Source organism: Theileria equi, chromosome 1 (genome assembly GCF_000342415.1).
Source record: "Theileria equi strain WA chromosome 1, complete sequence".
Lineage (NCBI taxonomy): Eukaryota > Apicomplexa > Aconoidasida > Piroplasmida > Theileriidae > Theileria > Theileria equi.
The window spans coordinates 495,641-510,992 of NC_021366.1; the positions used below are offsets into that span (position 1 = coordinate 495,641).

At 38.0% G+C, this 15,352-nt stretch overlaps 9 protein-coding genes across 9 annotated transcripts; 3 read left to right on the forward strand and 6 right to left on the reverse strand.

Annotated features, from left to right (window-relative positions):
- Positions 1-23: 23 nt before the first annotated feature.
- BEWA_020150 (beta adaptin, hypothetical) lies at positions 24-2,699 on the reverse strand (the record flags this gene model as incomplete). The annotated part of the gene is made up of 3 exons (XM_004828778.1): positions 24-2,182; positions 2,219-2,358; positions 2,395-2,699. 3 exons carry the CDS (start codon positions 2,697-2,699, stop codon positions 24-26), a joined length of 2,604 nt encoding a protein of 867 aa, XP_004828835.1.
- Positions 2,700-2,918: 219 nt separating this feature from the next.
- Positions 2,919-3,456, reverse strand: BEWA_020160 (60S ribosomal protein L30, putative). The gene is made up of 2 exons (XM_004828779.1): positions 3,193-3,456; positions 2,919-3,149 (listed from the first exon to the last, which is right to left on the reverse strand). Exons 1-2 carry the CDS (start codon positions 3,314-3,316, stop codon positions 2,947-2,949), a joined length of 327 nt encoding a protein of 108 aa, XP_004828836.1. The 5' UTR covers positions 3,317-3,456; the 3' UTR covers positions 2,919-2,946.
- A 145-nt stretch (positions 3,457-3,601) lies between these two features.
- BEWA_020170 (hypothetical protein) lies at positions 3,602-5,407 on the reverse strand (the record flags this gene model as incomplete). Its single annotated transcript, XM_004828780.1, has 1 exon — positions 3,602-5,407. One exon carries the CDS (start codon positions 5,405-5,407, stop codon positions 3,602-3,604), a length of 1,806 nt encoding a protein of 601 aa, XP_004828837.1.
- A 358-nt stretch (positions 5,408-5,765) lies between these two features.
- BEWA_020180 (eukaryotic translation initiation factor 3, putative) lies at positions 5,766-7,014 on the reverse strand. The gene has a single exon (XM_004828781.1). The coding sequence runs from the start codon at positions 6,949-6,951 to the stop codon at positions 5,833-5,835; it is 1,119 nt and encodes a 372-aa protein (XP_004828838.1). The 5' UTR covers positions 6,952-7,014; the 3' UTR covers positions 5,766-5,832.
- Positions 7,015-7,092: 78 nt separating this feature from the next.
- On the forward strand, positions 7,093-7,964 carry BEWA_020190 (hypothetical protein). Its single transcript, XM_004828782.1, has 4 exons — positions 7,093-7,315; positions 7,351-7,477; positions 7,518-7,627; positions 7,664-7,964. Exons 1-4 carry the CDS (start codon positions 7,256-7,258, stop codon positions 7,952-7,954), a joined length of 588 nt encoding a protein of 195 aa, XP_004828839.1. The 5' UTR covers positions 7,093-7,255; the 3' UTR covers positions 7,955-7,964.
- Positions 7,965-7,991: 27 nt separating this feature from the next.
- Positions 7,992-11,376, reverse strand: BEWA_020200 (isoleucyl-tRNA synthetase, putative; the record flags this gene model as incomplete). The annotated part of the gene is made up of 4 exons (XM_004828783.1): positions 7,992-10,839; positions 10,898-11,064; positions 11,104-11,285; positions 11,325-11,376. The coding sequence occupies 4 exons, from the start codon at positions 11,374-11,376 to the stop codon at positions 7,992-7,994; spliced, it is 3,249 nt and encodes a 1,082-aa protein (XP_004828840.1).
- Positions 11,377-11,609: 233 nt separating this feature from the next.
- On the forward strand, positions 11,610-12,837 carry BEWA_020210 (GroES chaperonin family member protein; the record flags this gene model as incomplete). The annotated part of the gene is made up of 6 exons (XM_004828784.1): positions 11,610-11,826; positions 11,861-12,006; positions 12,045-12,109; positions 12,281-12,350; positions 12,388-12,512; positions 12,548-12,837. 6 exons carry the CDS (start codon positions 11,610-11,612, stop codon positions 12,819-12,821), a joined length of 897 nt encoding a protein of 298 aa, XP_004828841.1. The 3' UTR covers positions 12,822-12,837.
- Positions 12,838-12,966: 129 nt separating this feature from the next.
- BEWA_020220 (nucleotidyltransferase domain containing protein) lies at positions 12,967-14,888 on the forward strand (the record flags this gene model as incomplete). Its single annotated transcript, XM_004828785.1, has 8 exons — positions 12,967-13,152; positions 13,203-13,326; positions 13,364-13,518; positions 13,561-13,630; positions 13,669-14,167; positions 14,201-14,282; positions 14,317-14,391; positions 14,426-14,888. The coding sequence occupies 8 exons, from the start codon at positions 12,967-12,969 to the stop codon at positions 14,795-14,797; spliced, it is 1,563 nt and encodes a 520-aa protein (XP_004828842.1). The 3' UTR covers positions 14,798-14,888.
- On the reverse strand, positions 14,807-15,331 carry BEWA_020230 (sedlin, N-terminal conserved domain containing protein; the record flags this gene model as incomplete). Its single annotated transcript, XM_004828786.1, has 1 exon — positions 14,807-15,331. The coding sequence occupies one exon, from the start codon at positions 15,329-15,331 to the stop codon at positions 14,807-14,809; it is 525 nt and encodes a 174-aa protein (XP_004828843.1).
- Positions 15,332-15,352: the final 21 nt, after the last annotated feature.

A 15,352-nucleotide genomic window follows, 5' to 3' on the forward strand; every position in this document is an offset into this window, starting at 1 on the left:
TAAATTTTACTTTATATGACTAGTTATTTGAGCACACTTTCCAGTGAGCGTGCAAAAAGTGGTATCAAAGAGGCGGATTCGGCCTTTAAAACAGCACTATCTCCAGATATCTGTGCCAACAAAGCGAGTGAATTGGTGGTTTGTGCATAGAAAAAGAGTGAGTCTCCCGAGCTACTATATTCATCGGACTGGCAAACATTGGTTCCAACGTAGTACATGCTAAGCTGTTCGAGTGTCCTTATTAAACTACTACGTTTTCTTGGAGTTACTTTTATTGCTTTTGGACCTAACCTATGCCATATAGACTCAAAATCACTTTTACTTATCTTTACATCGTGCGCAAATACAATTGGCAGGTCCAAATTCAGAGCAAAATAAAATACATCAAGGTTCGTTTTTATGGCAACCTGGAGAATTATAGGGTTTTCTGGTGCGCTATTAGACGGTATCTGGTTCGGTCTTAGGGGAATATGGCATTCGTTGCCCTTTCCCGGTGCAATATTCAGTGGTGAGCTGAGTGGAGAAGCAGGGGATAGCCCAAAAGAATTCTTATTAAATTGTATGGCCTGAAGGACAAACATCGCTGATGTTTTGTTGGTGAGCTTCATTTCGAGTGAAATGCGTTCCTCCTCACGATATAAAAATGCTGATATTTCAAGACCAATTTGGCCGTTTGCCCCTCTCTGAGATGAGTGTAACACAATTTGACTCTTGCAAATGTATCCTGCCAATCCAGAAGTTTGGAACAAATCTTCGTCTTCATCTTCCTCAGGAGTTTTATCAGAACGTTTTTCTTTTCCAAAATACTCTCCATGTGATGATTCTTCATCGCTCGACTCGCGTACATGTGTTACTGCCTTGGTTTGGCCTGTTGTAACTACGTCTCTAAATGCAACAGCCCAAGATGGTAAATGGTAAATCGCAGACACGCGACCTAAATTTTCCAAGAGATCATCCAGAGTAGCTTTATCCAGTGAAGAATCTCCTATGCGCGGAAGCGCTGACAAAACGACTTTTGATGCAACTTTGTCACCAGCCTCCAAAAGCCTCAAGTACATGTAGGCTCTATCCCTCACATCAGGGTTACTGCTATCAACGCCACATTTGCGGATAACATGCGATACCAAATCACTACCACCACAACTCAAATTAACCTTCATTGCTGCAGTAAGAAGACTGAGCTGAACTGGATGTGGTTCCTCATGAAACGTTTCAGCAAGATTAGATATGTATTCTGATGCATCATCAATTTTCGATGCATATTGGCCAACAATCCATACTAACGCTGCCTTTGCTTCTGCGTCATGAATATAATCAACGTCCGCACAAAGAAGGAAAAGTTCATTAGAGAATACATGTGGATAGCCTCTAAGAATATCCCTCAAAGCTACTGTACATTCCTCTGTTACATGGTTAATTTTCAATCGCAAAAGCTCAGTAATGGCATTAACACAAGCGTCCAACGCCAATTCAAGCCTGATGCAGAGAGAACTTATAGCCTTTATTGCACGCTTTACAAATTCCAAATCTACATCTGTTGCATATTCTCTTAATTCATTGAGTATAATATTGTAATTTGTGCTCGTAGCAAGCTTTACCATAATATCCAGCTTCTCAATATTAACATACAGAGGATCTGTACACTTGCAAAAAAAGGAACGTACGTGATCCTCCAACAATCTGGGATACTTTGAAATTACAACCAAAATGGAACGTAAAGCTACATACTGAATTTCCGGCTCTAGTGATGATAGCGTGACGAGGGGTGCAGACAACTTTGTATTCAATAACCTAAGGTATTCCTTGTCTGTGATCTTGTTCATCATCTTTAGAACAACCTTAATGGCAGACATTACAACTGCAGAGTTTATGTGAGAAAAACGTGGGCAAACAGCTTCCACAACCCTTTTTGCATCAGCGGAATCTCTTGGATTATAATATACCAACGCATCCAAAATATAAACCTGTCCCCATTCTATACACTCATTTAATACATTCAATAGACGGTTCAAGCACGATGCATCATTTTGCAACATTCGCTCAAACATATTGTCATCTGATAGTTCCGAAATTTCAACAAGTGTGGACACAGCGTTTGCAACCACCATTGGATTTTGGTCGGATAACATATCCCTCAACATGTCCAAAAACCCCTCCTCTACAACCAACGAAGGACATATTCCTAAAAATGTCGTGATATTGATACACACAAAAATACCATAAAGCTTAGCAATACAAACAGCAGCCGTTTTTCGTACATATGGATCAGGGTCCGTTTGACACCGTTTTAGAGGTTCAACCAGATATTCTGTTATAGCCGTAAGCCTAATGTAACCCATTGTTCTAATGGCCAATGCCCTAAAAAGAGTATGAATATAAAAACAAAATGTGTACCTTATGAGAGGATTACGGTCCTTTGCGTCCTTGCAAAATGTGTTTACTGCCAATATTGCAAGTTCTGGTTGTACTTTAGCATAATTTATGACATATAGGTAGACTAGCTTTTTCAATTCTATGTTATTAGTTTGGATGCAGTTTACGACGTCTGGAAACAGGCTAGAAACATCCTTTCCTGTGGTCATTGCACCTATAATCTTCTTTATTGCGTCCTTTTGCTTGTCTTTTTCGGCATTTTGTAGCTCTTCACGCAGTTCCTGGAGCTCGGAACGGCGATTACCCTTGAAATATTTGCTATCCATTTTAATAATTTACATATTGTTTCTCGTCCCAAATATACAATAAATTTATACTGTATGTGTAGTTACTAGGTGTGTTTTCCCTTTTTAAAAATTTGAAGAGACTGGAGACTCGGCCATCGTACACCCCTCCCCATCTACGCCAAAACTAAGAAGTTACCGCGATATGCAGACTAACAAAGAGAGAGGAGCAAAACAGAGACATATTAGCTGATGACAAATAGATTTGGTTACAAGTTAAAGTGTCAAATTACTCGACGCTGCGGACAATATCGGAATCACCAGCATCCAATATAGCCATGCATCCAACTCTAAAGTATTTACCGCAGGCTGTGCCAAGGTCATTGTTATCACCGGTATAGTGATGGACTCCACACTTGGCAAGCATAGCGTAGTACTCGATCTCAGAACGACGAAGAGGAGGGCAGTTGTTGCTCAAAATAACCAACAAGGCTAAATAAAATTATGAATATTTGCAAGACAAATCAAAACTTACCCTTTCCGTTTCTGAGGGTGGCCTTAGTAGACTTAAATCCCAAGCAGACCTTTCCAGATTTCATAACTAGCTGGAGTCTGTGGTTAACGTTCTCAACCAACTTTGCCTTGGACTTTTTGGCCATCTTTAAAGAATATGTTATGAAAGTATCAAAAGCCTGTAGTGAAAATTTTATGTGGCGATATACGGGACAACAACGACTCTATACAACAAGGACGTTGTTTGTTTAAAGAAATAAATAAATGTATGATCAAAATTTATACTAAGAGAACGAGCTCGCAATTACGGACCTCCCCATCCACTGAGTACTATAGCCTTCCCCACCGACCCCAAACCAGGTGGACGGTGTGGACTCTTGCAGCCTTTCTCTCAGACATTACTTATAAGCTTTTTTCCTCTTGTAATATCCTTAGTTCTTTGTTTTTCTTCTATTTGTCCAGCCTTTACCAAAGAAAGATATCTTTTTCTTTTCCTTTTTCGCAGTGTCATTGTTTTCCTCCGACTTGTCATTTTCACACTCTTCTGGTTCAGCATCCTTTTCACCTGGTATTTTATTGCCATCACAATGAAATGTGTTTGCCTCGGATCCGGATTTCTCGGTTTCCCATTGCGATTCCAAGGATCCAGTATCACTCGTAACCTGGTTCGTGTGCTTTACTATTGATTCCGCCGCTGCCTTGTCTACGATTGTCGTGGGTGTGTTTAGAAAAACTCCAATCTTATCATTCTCAGAATATGATCTGCTGTTTTGCACAGTAGCCAGTTTGTTGCTATTTCCTGTATTATTTTCCATACTGTGGATATCTTCTCCGGTTGGTCCTATAGGTGTTGGTATGGGAGGATCTTGCGTCCCATATCCTGATACACCAGGTCTTGTTGCATTTAGAATAGGTGGTGTCATTTTCCCGGTTGTACCACATTGTTTGTTTATATTGCCAGTGGATAATCCACCGCATGTGGTTTCTTTCTGCTCGAGTATTTTATTAGCATGTATATCGATGTTTCCAATGTCAACATTGTGTCTCATGTAGTTTTGCTTAACATCCTGCTGTCTAGGAAACTGGTGATACAGCTCTTTGTAATCTTGCAAACGTGAGCTGGAATCGTATTCACTAGAGTGCTCTAGAGAACTACTATCGTGAATAAAATTATCAAACTCGCTACCATATTCAATTTGTAAATTACAAAGATTCTCATCACTCATAGATTCTATCTCATCGTGACCAACAGTGTCTTGTATATAGGCATTAACAAACTCTTGAGGATCCAAGTGCCCGTTATGTTTTCTGGTAATGCGATTATACTTGCGCAGCTTTTGTTTGTTTGATGGCTTACATTCAATAGATTGTTTTATTTCATTTGACCCATTTGTATACTCTCCTCCACTTTGTCTGTAAATCATTATATCATCGGAATTTTTACAAGTGTATCCTTTGCCGCTACTTTTAGAGGAGACGTTAGTCTTGTCAAATTTATCTGAAACTACATTACAAGTATAAAGGATGCTTTTCCCAGTAAAACTGATAATTTTGCAAGCCGCTAAACCTAATGCACCCAGACCTGCGCATAACTCCTTCATAGATAATTCCCAAAATGTTTCGTCATGTCTCATTCTCCTCTTTTCATGTGATTTTTCCAATTCAATCTTACCCCTTGGAATTATAATAGACGGCTCCACCTTTTCTGCCCTATTCTCTAATGTTTTAACATAGTCATTTGCGATGAACAGTGCCTTTCTCAGCTGTTTTGCTTTTAACTTCATGGTTTCTATTTCCCTCATTCGAGAGATAGCAGGGTTTTTTATTTCATTTCCCCTACTGTGAGTAGGACTAAAAGATTCGGATTGTGTATCTATTGTTGCTTCACTATCAATATCAGATTCTGGTGTGGAAATAGTATGATTTTGTTGTACGCGACTCATCCCATCTAAATGACCATCGTCTAACAGTTTCTTATATGGACCTAAAATCTTTACTATTTTATTTTTCTCGTGGATTATATTTCCCTTTTGTAAAACTTGACAATTTTCTGATAATTTCAACCGGGGATTTGGAGGCGCTGTTCCAGCAAACTTGTTATACCCATCTACCTTACCAAATGTAAAGGTTCCTGAATCTGGCGATTTAGTATCTTTTGATTGCATATTCCACCTCCTTTTACTCCTTTGGTCAACATTAGGAGCGTACCAAAATTCGTGTGGTTGCTGTACATACATGATATTGATTTGTAAATCAGCGACATTTGCATTTTTAACATTTTATATTCTATTAAACATCCTTTTTACGAATTTATGAAATGATAAACGCTTCTTATTTGATGTAGATCATCTTATAATTCACAATTTTCAATTATTTATCACTCTTGTTTCGGAAAAAACTCTCTAAAATAAAAGCTGTTTTAAAGGTAATCTGTTATATCACCGTATACTACCGGGTAACAGCATACATACACCTGTGTCTCTACGTGTAACGATCAAAACAAAGCAGAACACTCAGTATCTAAAATCAAAAACTTGATTGTAAAATATCTAACAAGAACGTGAAATTTTAATGGGCTTAAGCTAATATATCACAAGACATATTTCATCTTAAAGAAAATCCGTGACTCTGAGCCGAGAAAAATTACTCGATAATCCAAATTTTATTTTTGTGCCTGTTTGGAGTTTAATCTGTGATAAATCAGGTACATCTTGGCAATATTATCGAAACAAAGAGAATTAACATCCTTGGTGTGAGTAGTACACTCGTTACTCATGATTATTGTGGACAATTGCGATGGAGCATCGATTTTCTTGAGTAAATTAGTATCTAATTCAGGCATGGGTAACAGTGGTTCACCCTTAAGCTTGCACTGCTCGTTCTCTAGCCTTCTCCTTTCCAAAAGTTGCTTCTGCTGTTGAACCAGTTTTGTGTAATCCCTCTGGTATCTGATAAATTTTTCCTGGTTATCACATAGTGCCTCTAGTGACTGAGACAAAAATTCCAAGTTCTTTTCGAGATAGTTATTATGATCTGCGTCAAGGACATCAAAAATATACGTGTTTTGCACGGGACAGTCCAAAAAGTACTGTGATAAAAACACTTCAGACAAGATGGAGTTTTTTATTACGATTGGAACTTCTTCCAATATTTCAGTTCCCTTCAATGCATTAAACTTCTGTACATCACCTTCTGCACTATGATATATAGATAAGAGCTGATCTGAAGCTCTGTATGCTTTAAATGATACTTCTCCAGTGTTTGTCACTGGATCAAAGCCTAACATGATGGCCTTGTCAACAACCTCCTGATAAATTACCAAATTGTCAATTGCTTCCTTCGACTGCAAATCGCCAAAATTTATGGTCTGATACCATCCTATTGCAAAACAATCCACGCGGATATCGTGGACCAGGTCCGTCATCTTCTCCTGATATTTAACGAATTCTTCGTCAGCCTTTTCCTCAATCTCATTCTCAGCCAAGTTGTTAGTTGACTTATCCCTACTTAAAGCATTGTAAATATCGCGCTTTTGGGGGTACGGAAAGCAGTTTGTGACCTCTAATTTATCTCCAACATCCAAACCAAGCAATTGGCCATTTACTGGGACGGGATAGTTATCTTTACAGTGTTTTAGTGCCTTTATCAAGACTAAGCTGTCAATTTCAACGTACGCCTGCTTCTTTTGAGACACATTTTTGAGGTTGGCAGACTCAGAAGGCTGATGGCCAATTGATCTCGTTGAGAGGTTGCGTGAACCTTTATTCCCAATGAACTCCATTATTTCGTTTAATGTGCATTATTTAGAGTCAATATATAAGGAGGTACTATTAAATTTATTGATGTTTCGGTCACATTAGATTTAGCTATGGGGTATCGAGATTTCGGTCTAAATAGCGACGTAATTCATCGACAGATACCCATTGTCATTTAAAACATATCTAAAATGTATCATACTACAATTTTATACCTCTGAGTACAACCCTTACCCCCTGGGATCTAAATATCGCAGGATTCCACTACCACCGCAGTTACACAGTAGGCCTTTCTCTTGTAAAGTATAAATATTTCATCTCTGAGTTAAGATGTCAAAGTTGTTTCGTGTTACAGATGTAACCGACAATGATTCCGGTTACGAAGATATAGTTTGTCTAAATGCTTTAAATACATTCCTCTTTAGGCCTGCGACCCTTACGATTTGTCCGATGATTACTCCCCTAAATTTAACCCTAGCGCATTGCAGATGCCTAATTTTGACTTTGACTCTTTGCAAGCTAGTCCTACCTTGGATTACCTCTCCAAGAATGGTAAGCCTTGAAATTTGTAACCTATACACTCACCTGCCAGATTATAATAGAATATCCGATGTAGACCTGAAAAGGTTTTCAGATGAGCATTTTCACAATTCCTATATGCAATTCAGCATGCACAACAAGTCTGCATTCTTTTTGCTTCAAGTTTGTTTATGAACTATTTCATCGTTTACTACGTAGTCTGAATTGTTTCTAAGCACCAGGAATTATAAGGAAGCACTCTCTGCTGCCTTGGTTTCCGAATCTTTGATCGGAGAGACGTTGGCTATAAAGGCCATCAAAATGATTTGCATGTATCAACTGAACGACGACAAGAGGTTCAAAGACTTAAAGGAGGAGATTTTAGCCTCTAGTTTAGAGGGCTTATCGGACACATTAAGACAACACACAATTGGCACAATCCAAGTCGCAAGCTTGGTCCCAGAGTTTCTTAGCTGTCTAGAATCAATGAAGTCTAAGCAAACTTGTTAAACATAAATTAATAAATTAGGCGCTAGTTTGTGCTACATTAATTCCTTGAAATTGAAATTTTGAATACATGCGACCTCACATCCATATCTTCTTCGTGTATAATGTTTGCTGCCATACTTATTTCTCCTGATAGTACAACTGGCTTCCTCAAGACCTTTCTCAAACTTTCGGTTTGCGGTTCAAATTCCTCGAGGAGTTTCCTGTCATTTATTTGAACACAAATTGTTATATCATCATCGATTGATAATCCGAGTGTTTTACGCGTTTTTTGAACCCTATTTGCAATCTCTCTAGACATAGCCATGTACTGTAGTGTGTCATCAGTTGTGAAATCTAAGATGATCGCAACATTTTTATCGGAAGCCCCGTCAAGATTGGCATTCCTAAAGCTTTCAACACTAAGATTTCTGGAAACTACAACATCATCCAAGGTAATCTGATGCCCACAAATTTCAATTGGCGCTGCTTCCAGAGCTAAAACATCCTTTTCTCTAAATTTTTTTATTGCATCTCCAACGACTTTCATATCCTTTCCAAGTTTAGATCCCAAAACCTTGAAATTTGGAACCACTGAGAGAGATATGCATGATGTGTCATTGGACAAATTTACGTCTATAACATTGAGTTCCTCCTTTATGAGAGTTAGCAGGTCAGTTAATGATGCCAACACTTCTAAATCCTCATGTATTATCGTTAGGCTCTTCAAGGGAGATTTTAATGATACCTTTTTCCTCTCCCTTACATTTCTTCCCAAAACAATAATTTTTTGCATAAGACTCACCTTTTCCAGGAGAGCGTTGTCGCACTTTTTACTGGACTTTGGTAGTAGTTCAAAGTGAATACTCTCCATGCCACCAGTGGCTCGTTTTAAGTTCATGTAGATCATTTCCGATGTAAAGGGAGCAAACATACTCATAAGTTTTGTAAATGCTACTAAGGAAGCATACAGCGACCTTAGGGACATCAAAGCTTCGTCTTCACCATAACTACCTCTCATTCTATCACGGTTAATGCGAATATACCAATTTGTGAGTTGTTCCAAAAAACCCAAAAGTTTTGGCATAACATTATAAAGCTTGTATGACTCCATTTCAGTGTGAACACCATCTATGAGATCTTGGGTAATTGAGTAAATCCAACGATCCATGATACATGGCGAAGAAAAAGGAGCCTCAGAATCTGGAACAAACTTGGTTCCAGTAGCTTCGAGTCGTGTAACTTCTTGTACAAAAAATCTGTAGGCATGATACCACGGTAAAATTATATCCTTAAGAATGCTACGAACACCTTCAGTTGTGAATCTTACGGGTTCAGCCTTTACAGCAGGAGATGAAGTTAAAAATAGACGAAGACTATCAGCTCCATACTGTTTTATTATACTAAGTGGATCAGGATAATTCTTGAGCCTCTTGGACATTTTCTTTCCATCACTCGCAAGGATTAGCCCATTAACTATGACATTTTTAAATGGCGCCTTGTCAAAGAGGTGTGTTGATATAATCATCAAAGTGTAAAACCATCCTCTTGTCTGATCAAGACCCTCAGCAATAAAGTTTGCCGGAAAATGTTTATGTAAAGTTTTCTCATGCTCAAAGGGATAGTGGATCTTAGCTAGAGGCATTGATCCACTTTCGTACCAACAATCAAATATTTCTGGAATTCTTTTCAATGGAGGATATTCTGAACCCCTTGGATCAGGTATTAAAATGTTGTCAACATGGTGACGATGCAAATCCGTGACTTTCTTTTCAGTATATTTTTCAAGTTCTTCAATACTACCTATACAGACAAGTTGAGAATAATCCTCACTTGCCCAAATAGGAATGGGTGTACCCCAAAATCTATTTCTACTTATACACCAATCTCTAGCTTCAGAAATCCAGTTGTGGAACCTTTTATCCTTGACAAACCGTGGAACCCAATTAGTTTCTTCACTAGCTTTTAGAATTTTATCACGATATTCTTCAACCTTAATAAACCAACTATTGACCGCCCTATATATCAACGGGGTATCACTTCTCCAACAAAACGGATATGAATGGACAATAGTTCCTGAATGAACTAGAGATCCCTTTTCTTTCAACAACTTTTTAATGGTATTATCAGCATTTTTGACGTATAAACAACCTATGTCCTTGAGATGGTTCTTGAAATAGCCATGTTCATCAAGTAGGTCTGGCAAAGGTTCAGAAAGTAAACCATACTTTTTGCAAACCCTAAAATCCTCTTCACCATGATACGGTGCACAATGAACAATACCAGTACCAGTAGTAGAAGTAACCATCTTATCAGAAACAACGACATAAGACCTTTTTAATTGTGCTCTACTAAAATTTGGATCCTTAGAAAAGTAGTCAAAGAGTGGAACATAGTGTTTTCCCACAAGATCCTTTCCCATGATGTTTTCAACAACAACCAGGTCTTCTCCAAGCGTCAAATTAACCGCACCTGCAAAGTATTCTAGGCGGCACTCAGCAATAACATATAACATATCCAGCTTTTTATTGTGCACCTTTACATAATTGAATTCTTCGTTCACACACAAGACCAGATTTGATGGTAATGTCCAGGGTGTTGTCGTCCACGCGACAATATTAAGGGGTTCATCAACCAATGTGAATGCTACAAAAAAGGATGGATCTGTAACCATCTTGTAGTTCAGATTTGCCTCAAAATTGGAAACGGGGGTAGCACAAGACAAAGAGTACGGCATCACCTGAAAGCCTCTGTACACCAACTTCTTCTCATATAATTGCTTAAATATCCACCACAAAGTTTCCATATAAGTGGTGTTCAGTGTCTTGTAATCATTGTCAAAGTCTATCCAGCGGCCAGTACGGCATATTGTATGTCTCCATTCGAAGGAATACTTCATAACCACAGACCTATTATTAGGATTATTATAGGGTTTAACTTGATTAAAGATATTTTAAATGTACTTACCGGCACTTTTCGTTATAAACATCTATTCCCATCTCGTGAACATCGGCGGAACCCTTAATATTGTACATTTTGTCGATCTCATGTTCGATTGGAAGCCCATGGCAATCCCAACCAAACTTTCTTTCGACATGATGCCCAGTCTGATATGCATAGCGAGTCACAACGTCCTATATACAGTATTGAAGGGTAGACAAGGAAAATATTACCTTTATAGACCCGGCAAGTATGTGCCCATAATGCGGAAGACCTGTTGCAAATGGTGGTCCATCATAAAATGTAAAGACAGGCCGGTTGACGGATAATTCTATAGATTTTTTGAACGCATTTATTTCATCCCAGTATTTCAATATCTTTTCCTCCTCTTTGGGGAAATCCACCTTTTCCTCAACTAAATTATGAATATAAACGAATAATAATGGCTAGTTACCTTTGTAGAAGGTGGTTTCAGGTGCCTTAAAACTGCTCATTGTACCATACATAAATAGTGGGCATGGCCTTTTAATCTTTTGGACTTTGCATAATGCAAAGATACCAGCACGAAGTAAACAATATTTCCTCCTTATATTTACAATTCCATTAAACCAAATGTATGCTAACGTCCGCAGTTCGGAGGTGAGGTCTCCGTCTAGCGAACGCCCCCAGGTGACTAGGTGTTGTACACTCAAGTGACCGTTGCTATTATTGGTTCTATTCGCTCATATACAGTATAAATATGTTGTATTATCCACTTATAATTCCGTTAATTACTCCTGTATTCGGATTTATACCGAAATCCTCCAATTTTAATATATCCACTATAAATAAAATTTCTTCTAGCTCAAAGGAGCCTAGTTTAAGGCCTTCCACTCACAACAGGGCTAAAGACAATGCATATTCCCTAAACTCTTCCAATTTCCCGGTAGACGTCGAATCTAGACCGTATGGAACAGGTTTGTCTAATATCATATTACTGACAAATAATAGGTTTTACGCCGACTTCATCTTCTACTCCCTTTAAATATTGTGGACAGACACTAGATAAAGATGTTTCACCCATTAATAACTACGTTTTGATCTTGAAAGACCAAATGCAGGAATTTAGCCAAGGAGGTGTTTACATCGGTTCAAAGGTTACGTTGCATGATATTTCACATACATTTGTCTTTAGCCAAATAAAGAATTTGTTGGTCGTGTGTTGGCTGTGGGTCCAGGAAAACTCATTGAAAGTACTGGGTATGTTTTTAACCTGCTGTTATGCGCTAAGGCTGAGCCTTGCAGTACCAATTTCTGTTTTGGGGTATGATACATGGCGCAACAGAAATGCTGATCTGATTTCTATGTGATATTTTCGTATATCTCTGATCGGATCATACACTAGTATTCATTGAGACAATGATTCTTCAGGGCTGTTGTTCCGGTATCAGTTAACGTCGGAGATATGGTTTTGTTTGAACCACCAGAGGAGGAGTCTGTGGTTTGTTTTTATATAATAATTAACCATAATTTTGTAGCTGACATATAATAACCAGAAATGCGTGCTTATTACTGATGATCGTGTATATGCCACAATAAGTCTTGCAGGATTATCACAGCAAAGTGCCTTTGTGGCTGAAAGAATAACACCGCTCCATGATAGGTATTTTATACCATATTTGTCACGATTATATTTAGACTCTTTGTTCGTATAATTGATACGCCTACCAAAACAGCAAGCGGACTTGTCTTGGCAAAGTCTGAAAATAGAAATGAAAACCTTATGAGAGCAGAAATTGTGGCAATTGGGCCAGGTTCATTTACGGATGATGGGAAATTGACTCCAGTAAAGGACCTATATGTAGGTGACAGAATCTTGTTCTCAGACAGCATATCTGATGGCGGTGAGTTCACTTGCAACCAAAAGCAACATGCTTTTGTTCGATATCGCTCAGTTTTAGCCAAGCTATAATCTTCTTTTCATCGCATAATATACCCGATCATACACCTGGGATACATTTTAATTTCTCTATTTTTACATTCTGAATTTTATGGTATCTTTCATTTCGGTTTAAATAACAATGATGATTTTGTTATTGTGGTAAAAATTTACTTAAATGAAATATACAGACCATGATAGTTGGTTGTCGCCGTCCGACAACACTGAAGCTGCATCAACGTCTCTCACAGATGAAAAAAGCACAGATATAAACAAATTATATTTACAATATGGTGCAGAGCTTTATTCTATGGTGGATTCGGAGGAACAGCGCGAGGTAGCTGAGAGAAACTCCCAAATGAGGGTATGTTGTACCAATAGCTTCCATATTTGGCGGATAACAAATATTATTAGGCAAAAGTAAAGTCTTTTGGCAAAAAAAAGACTGATAGGGCCTCTAAAATAGCTCGTCCAGATGTTTTCATCGGTTTGAATAACTCATCCACGAGCACTTCCCAGTCTAAGAAGAACCTCAAAGGTAGCTTTATCTCTAATAAATAACAATTTGTCTTTAGACTACAAGAGTATTAAGGATATCTTGGGGCTAGAATCTCTGCATACTCATTTGAAAAATTCTAAGCTCCCTTTTACTGTTATTTTGGATATTGAGCTTCTTAAGTTGCTTGACTGGCTAGCTCCCTCAAAGGAGGAGCGCATAGCCAAAGAACAGGTTTGTTTGTAGCATCCATTTAGGGATATTTGAATTATCTAGGTTTTGATGCAGTTGGAGATTGTTGTAAATGCACTTTTTCCCAACGCGAAAATGCGTGCATTTGGTTCATGTAAGTGTGGATATTAGTCCCATACGTTACTGCTTCAGATGCTACCGGCCTTTCATTACCCGGAGGAGATATTGATGTTTTTATCGAATGTGAAGGACCAGAATTGTGCATACTAAATATGTTGGTTTATGCATTGAATAGGCTGGGTCTTGTTCATTCTTTTGAGTGTATTTATAATACAAATGTGCCTGTTGTAAAATTAGTGGACAAAAGAACTGGTGTAAGGTTAGACATATCTGTATTTCAAGAGTCCTCGAATACTACTACAAAATTTATCAAGGAAAAATGTTCTGCTTTCAAATATATGCAACCTTTGATACTTCTTATAAAGTTGTTTTTGCAAGCGCGTAATTTGGGAGATACTTATTTTGGAGGTGTTGGATCTTATCTACTCTACTGTATGGTATTGAGCTTCTTGCAGATGCACGATAGCAGTCACAAGGAAGAAAGCGACGATTCTAATTCAATTGCGACCCTTTTTGTTGATTTCTTTTATTATTGGGGATTTATTAGAGACTATGATCAATTTTGCACAACGTAAGATCTATATCGAACACAAAACCCTTTCAGAGTTCGTGGTCATGGACATGTATATCCCAGGAATTTGAGAAATGACGATCTAAATTTTATGTTTAGCTGTGAGAGCCCAATGGTATTTTCATAGCGAGATAAACACTGTCATGCAGGACCCCAATATTGATATAGGAAAAAATGCTCATAATATGCATAGTGTGAGATTGGCATTCCAACATGCATTTATGGTACTTTGAACTTTTAAACATACATAAAATACAGGTATTGAAGAATTATAGCTCGGAAATAGACGGAGGACATTCACACAGTAGAAATGCGCTAGGAAACAAAACGATAATAGAGTCCCTATTTGACGTTTCACATCCCGTATTTCAACATAGAAAGAAGGAAAATAGCAAAATGATTTTTAAAGAATACTTTTATGATTCCTTTCCAACATCAAAAGAATCACTTGACCTAGTTTTTAGTGAGCTCAGAAAATCACTAGACAGAAATACTACACACACATTCAACGCTCAAAAGCAATTTATCAACCTACTATCTCAAAAGCATGATGGGCAAATCGGAAAAGATGTAGACATCCCCTTCTATATCGTAGCAGAAGCCGTAGCTAACGAACAAAAACAAAGATAATATAGTACATCAAATTAAGTATTTCTTAGCAGCTTGTTGCACTCTAAGTTTAAAATTTAGTGAATCTATTGTCCCATTGGGAGCATACAGTGGATTCATAAGTTGTTTGCAATACAGTTCATGCAGCTCCTTGAAAAATGATCTTATTGATTCCGACGAAGGGGGCTGCGGCTCTGCTCCAGCACTAGCGTTCGATGAATACACAGTAAAATCAGACGAACTCGCATTATTTGTGCGTGTAATCAGCAAAAACGTGGTGTGACCAGATGTTACATATGCAGAAACAGCGAGAAAATCAAAAATATCAATCTGCTTTAAAAACATATTAGGGTTATTCCATACGATATCATCAATAGCATCAAGTGATTGATGTGCAACAAAAGAAGCAAGATGTGGAGGATCAGGTCTCCATCCCGGCGTTGATAAGTCCTCCAGATAAAGTGGCTTGTCATCCCTGCCTACAATGACCAAAACCAAAATTTTAGATTGGATTTCGTTAGAAACATCGCTAGAACTTTGTTCTGTAGCGTCCATGTCATTTAAAATGTTATGATG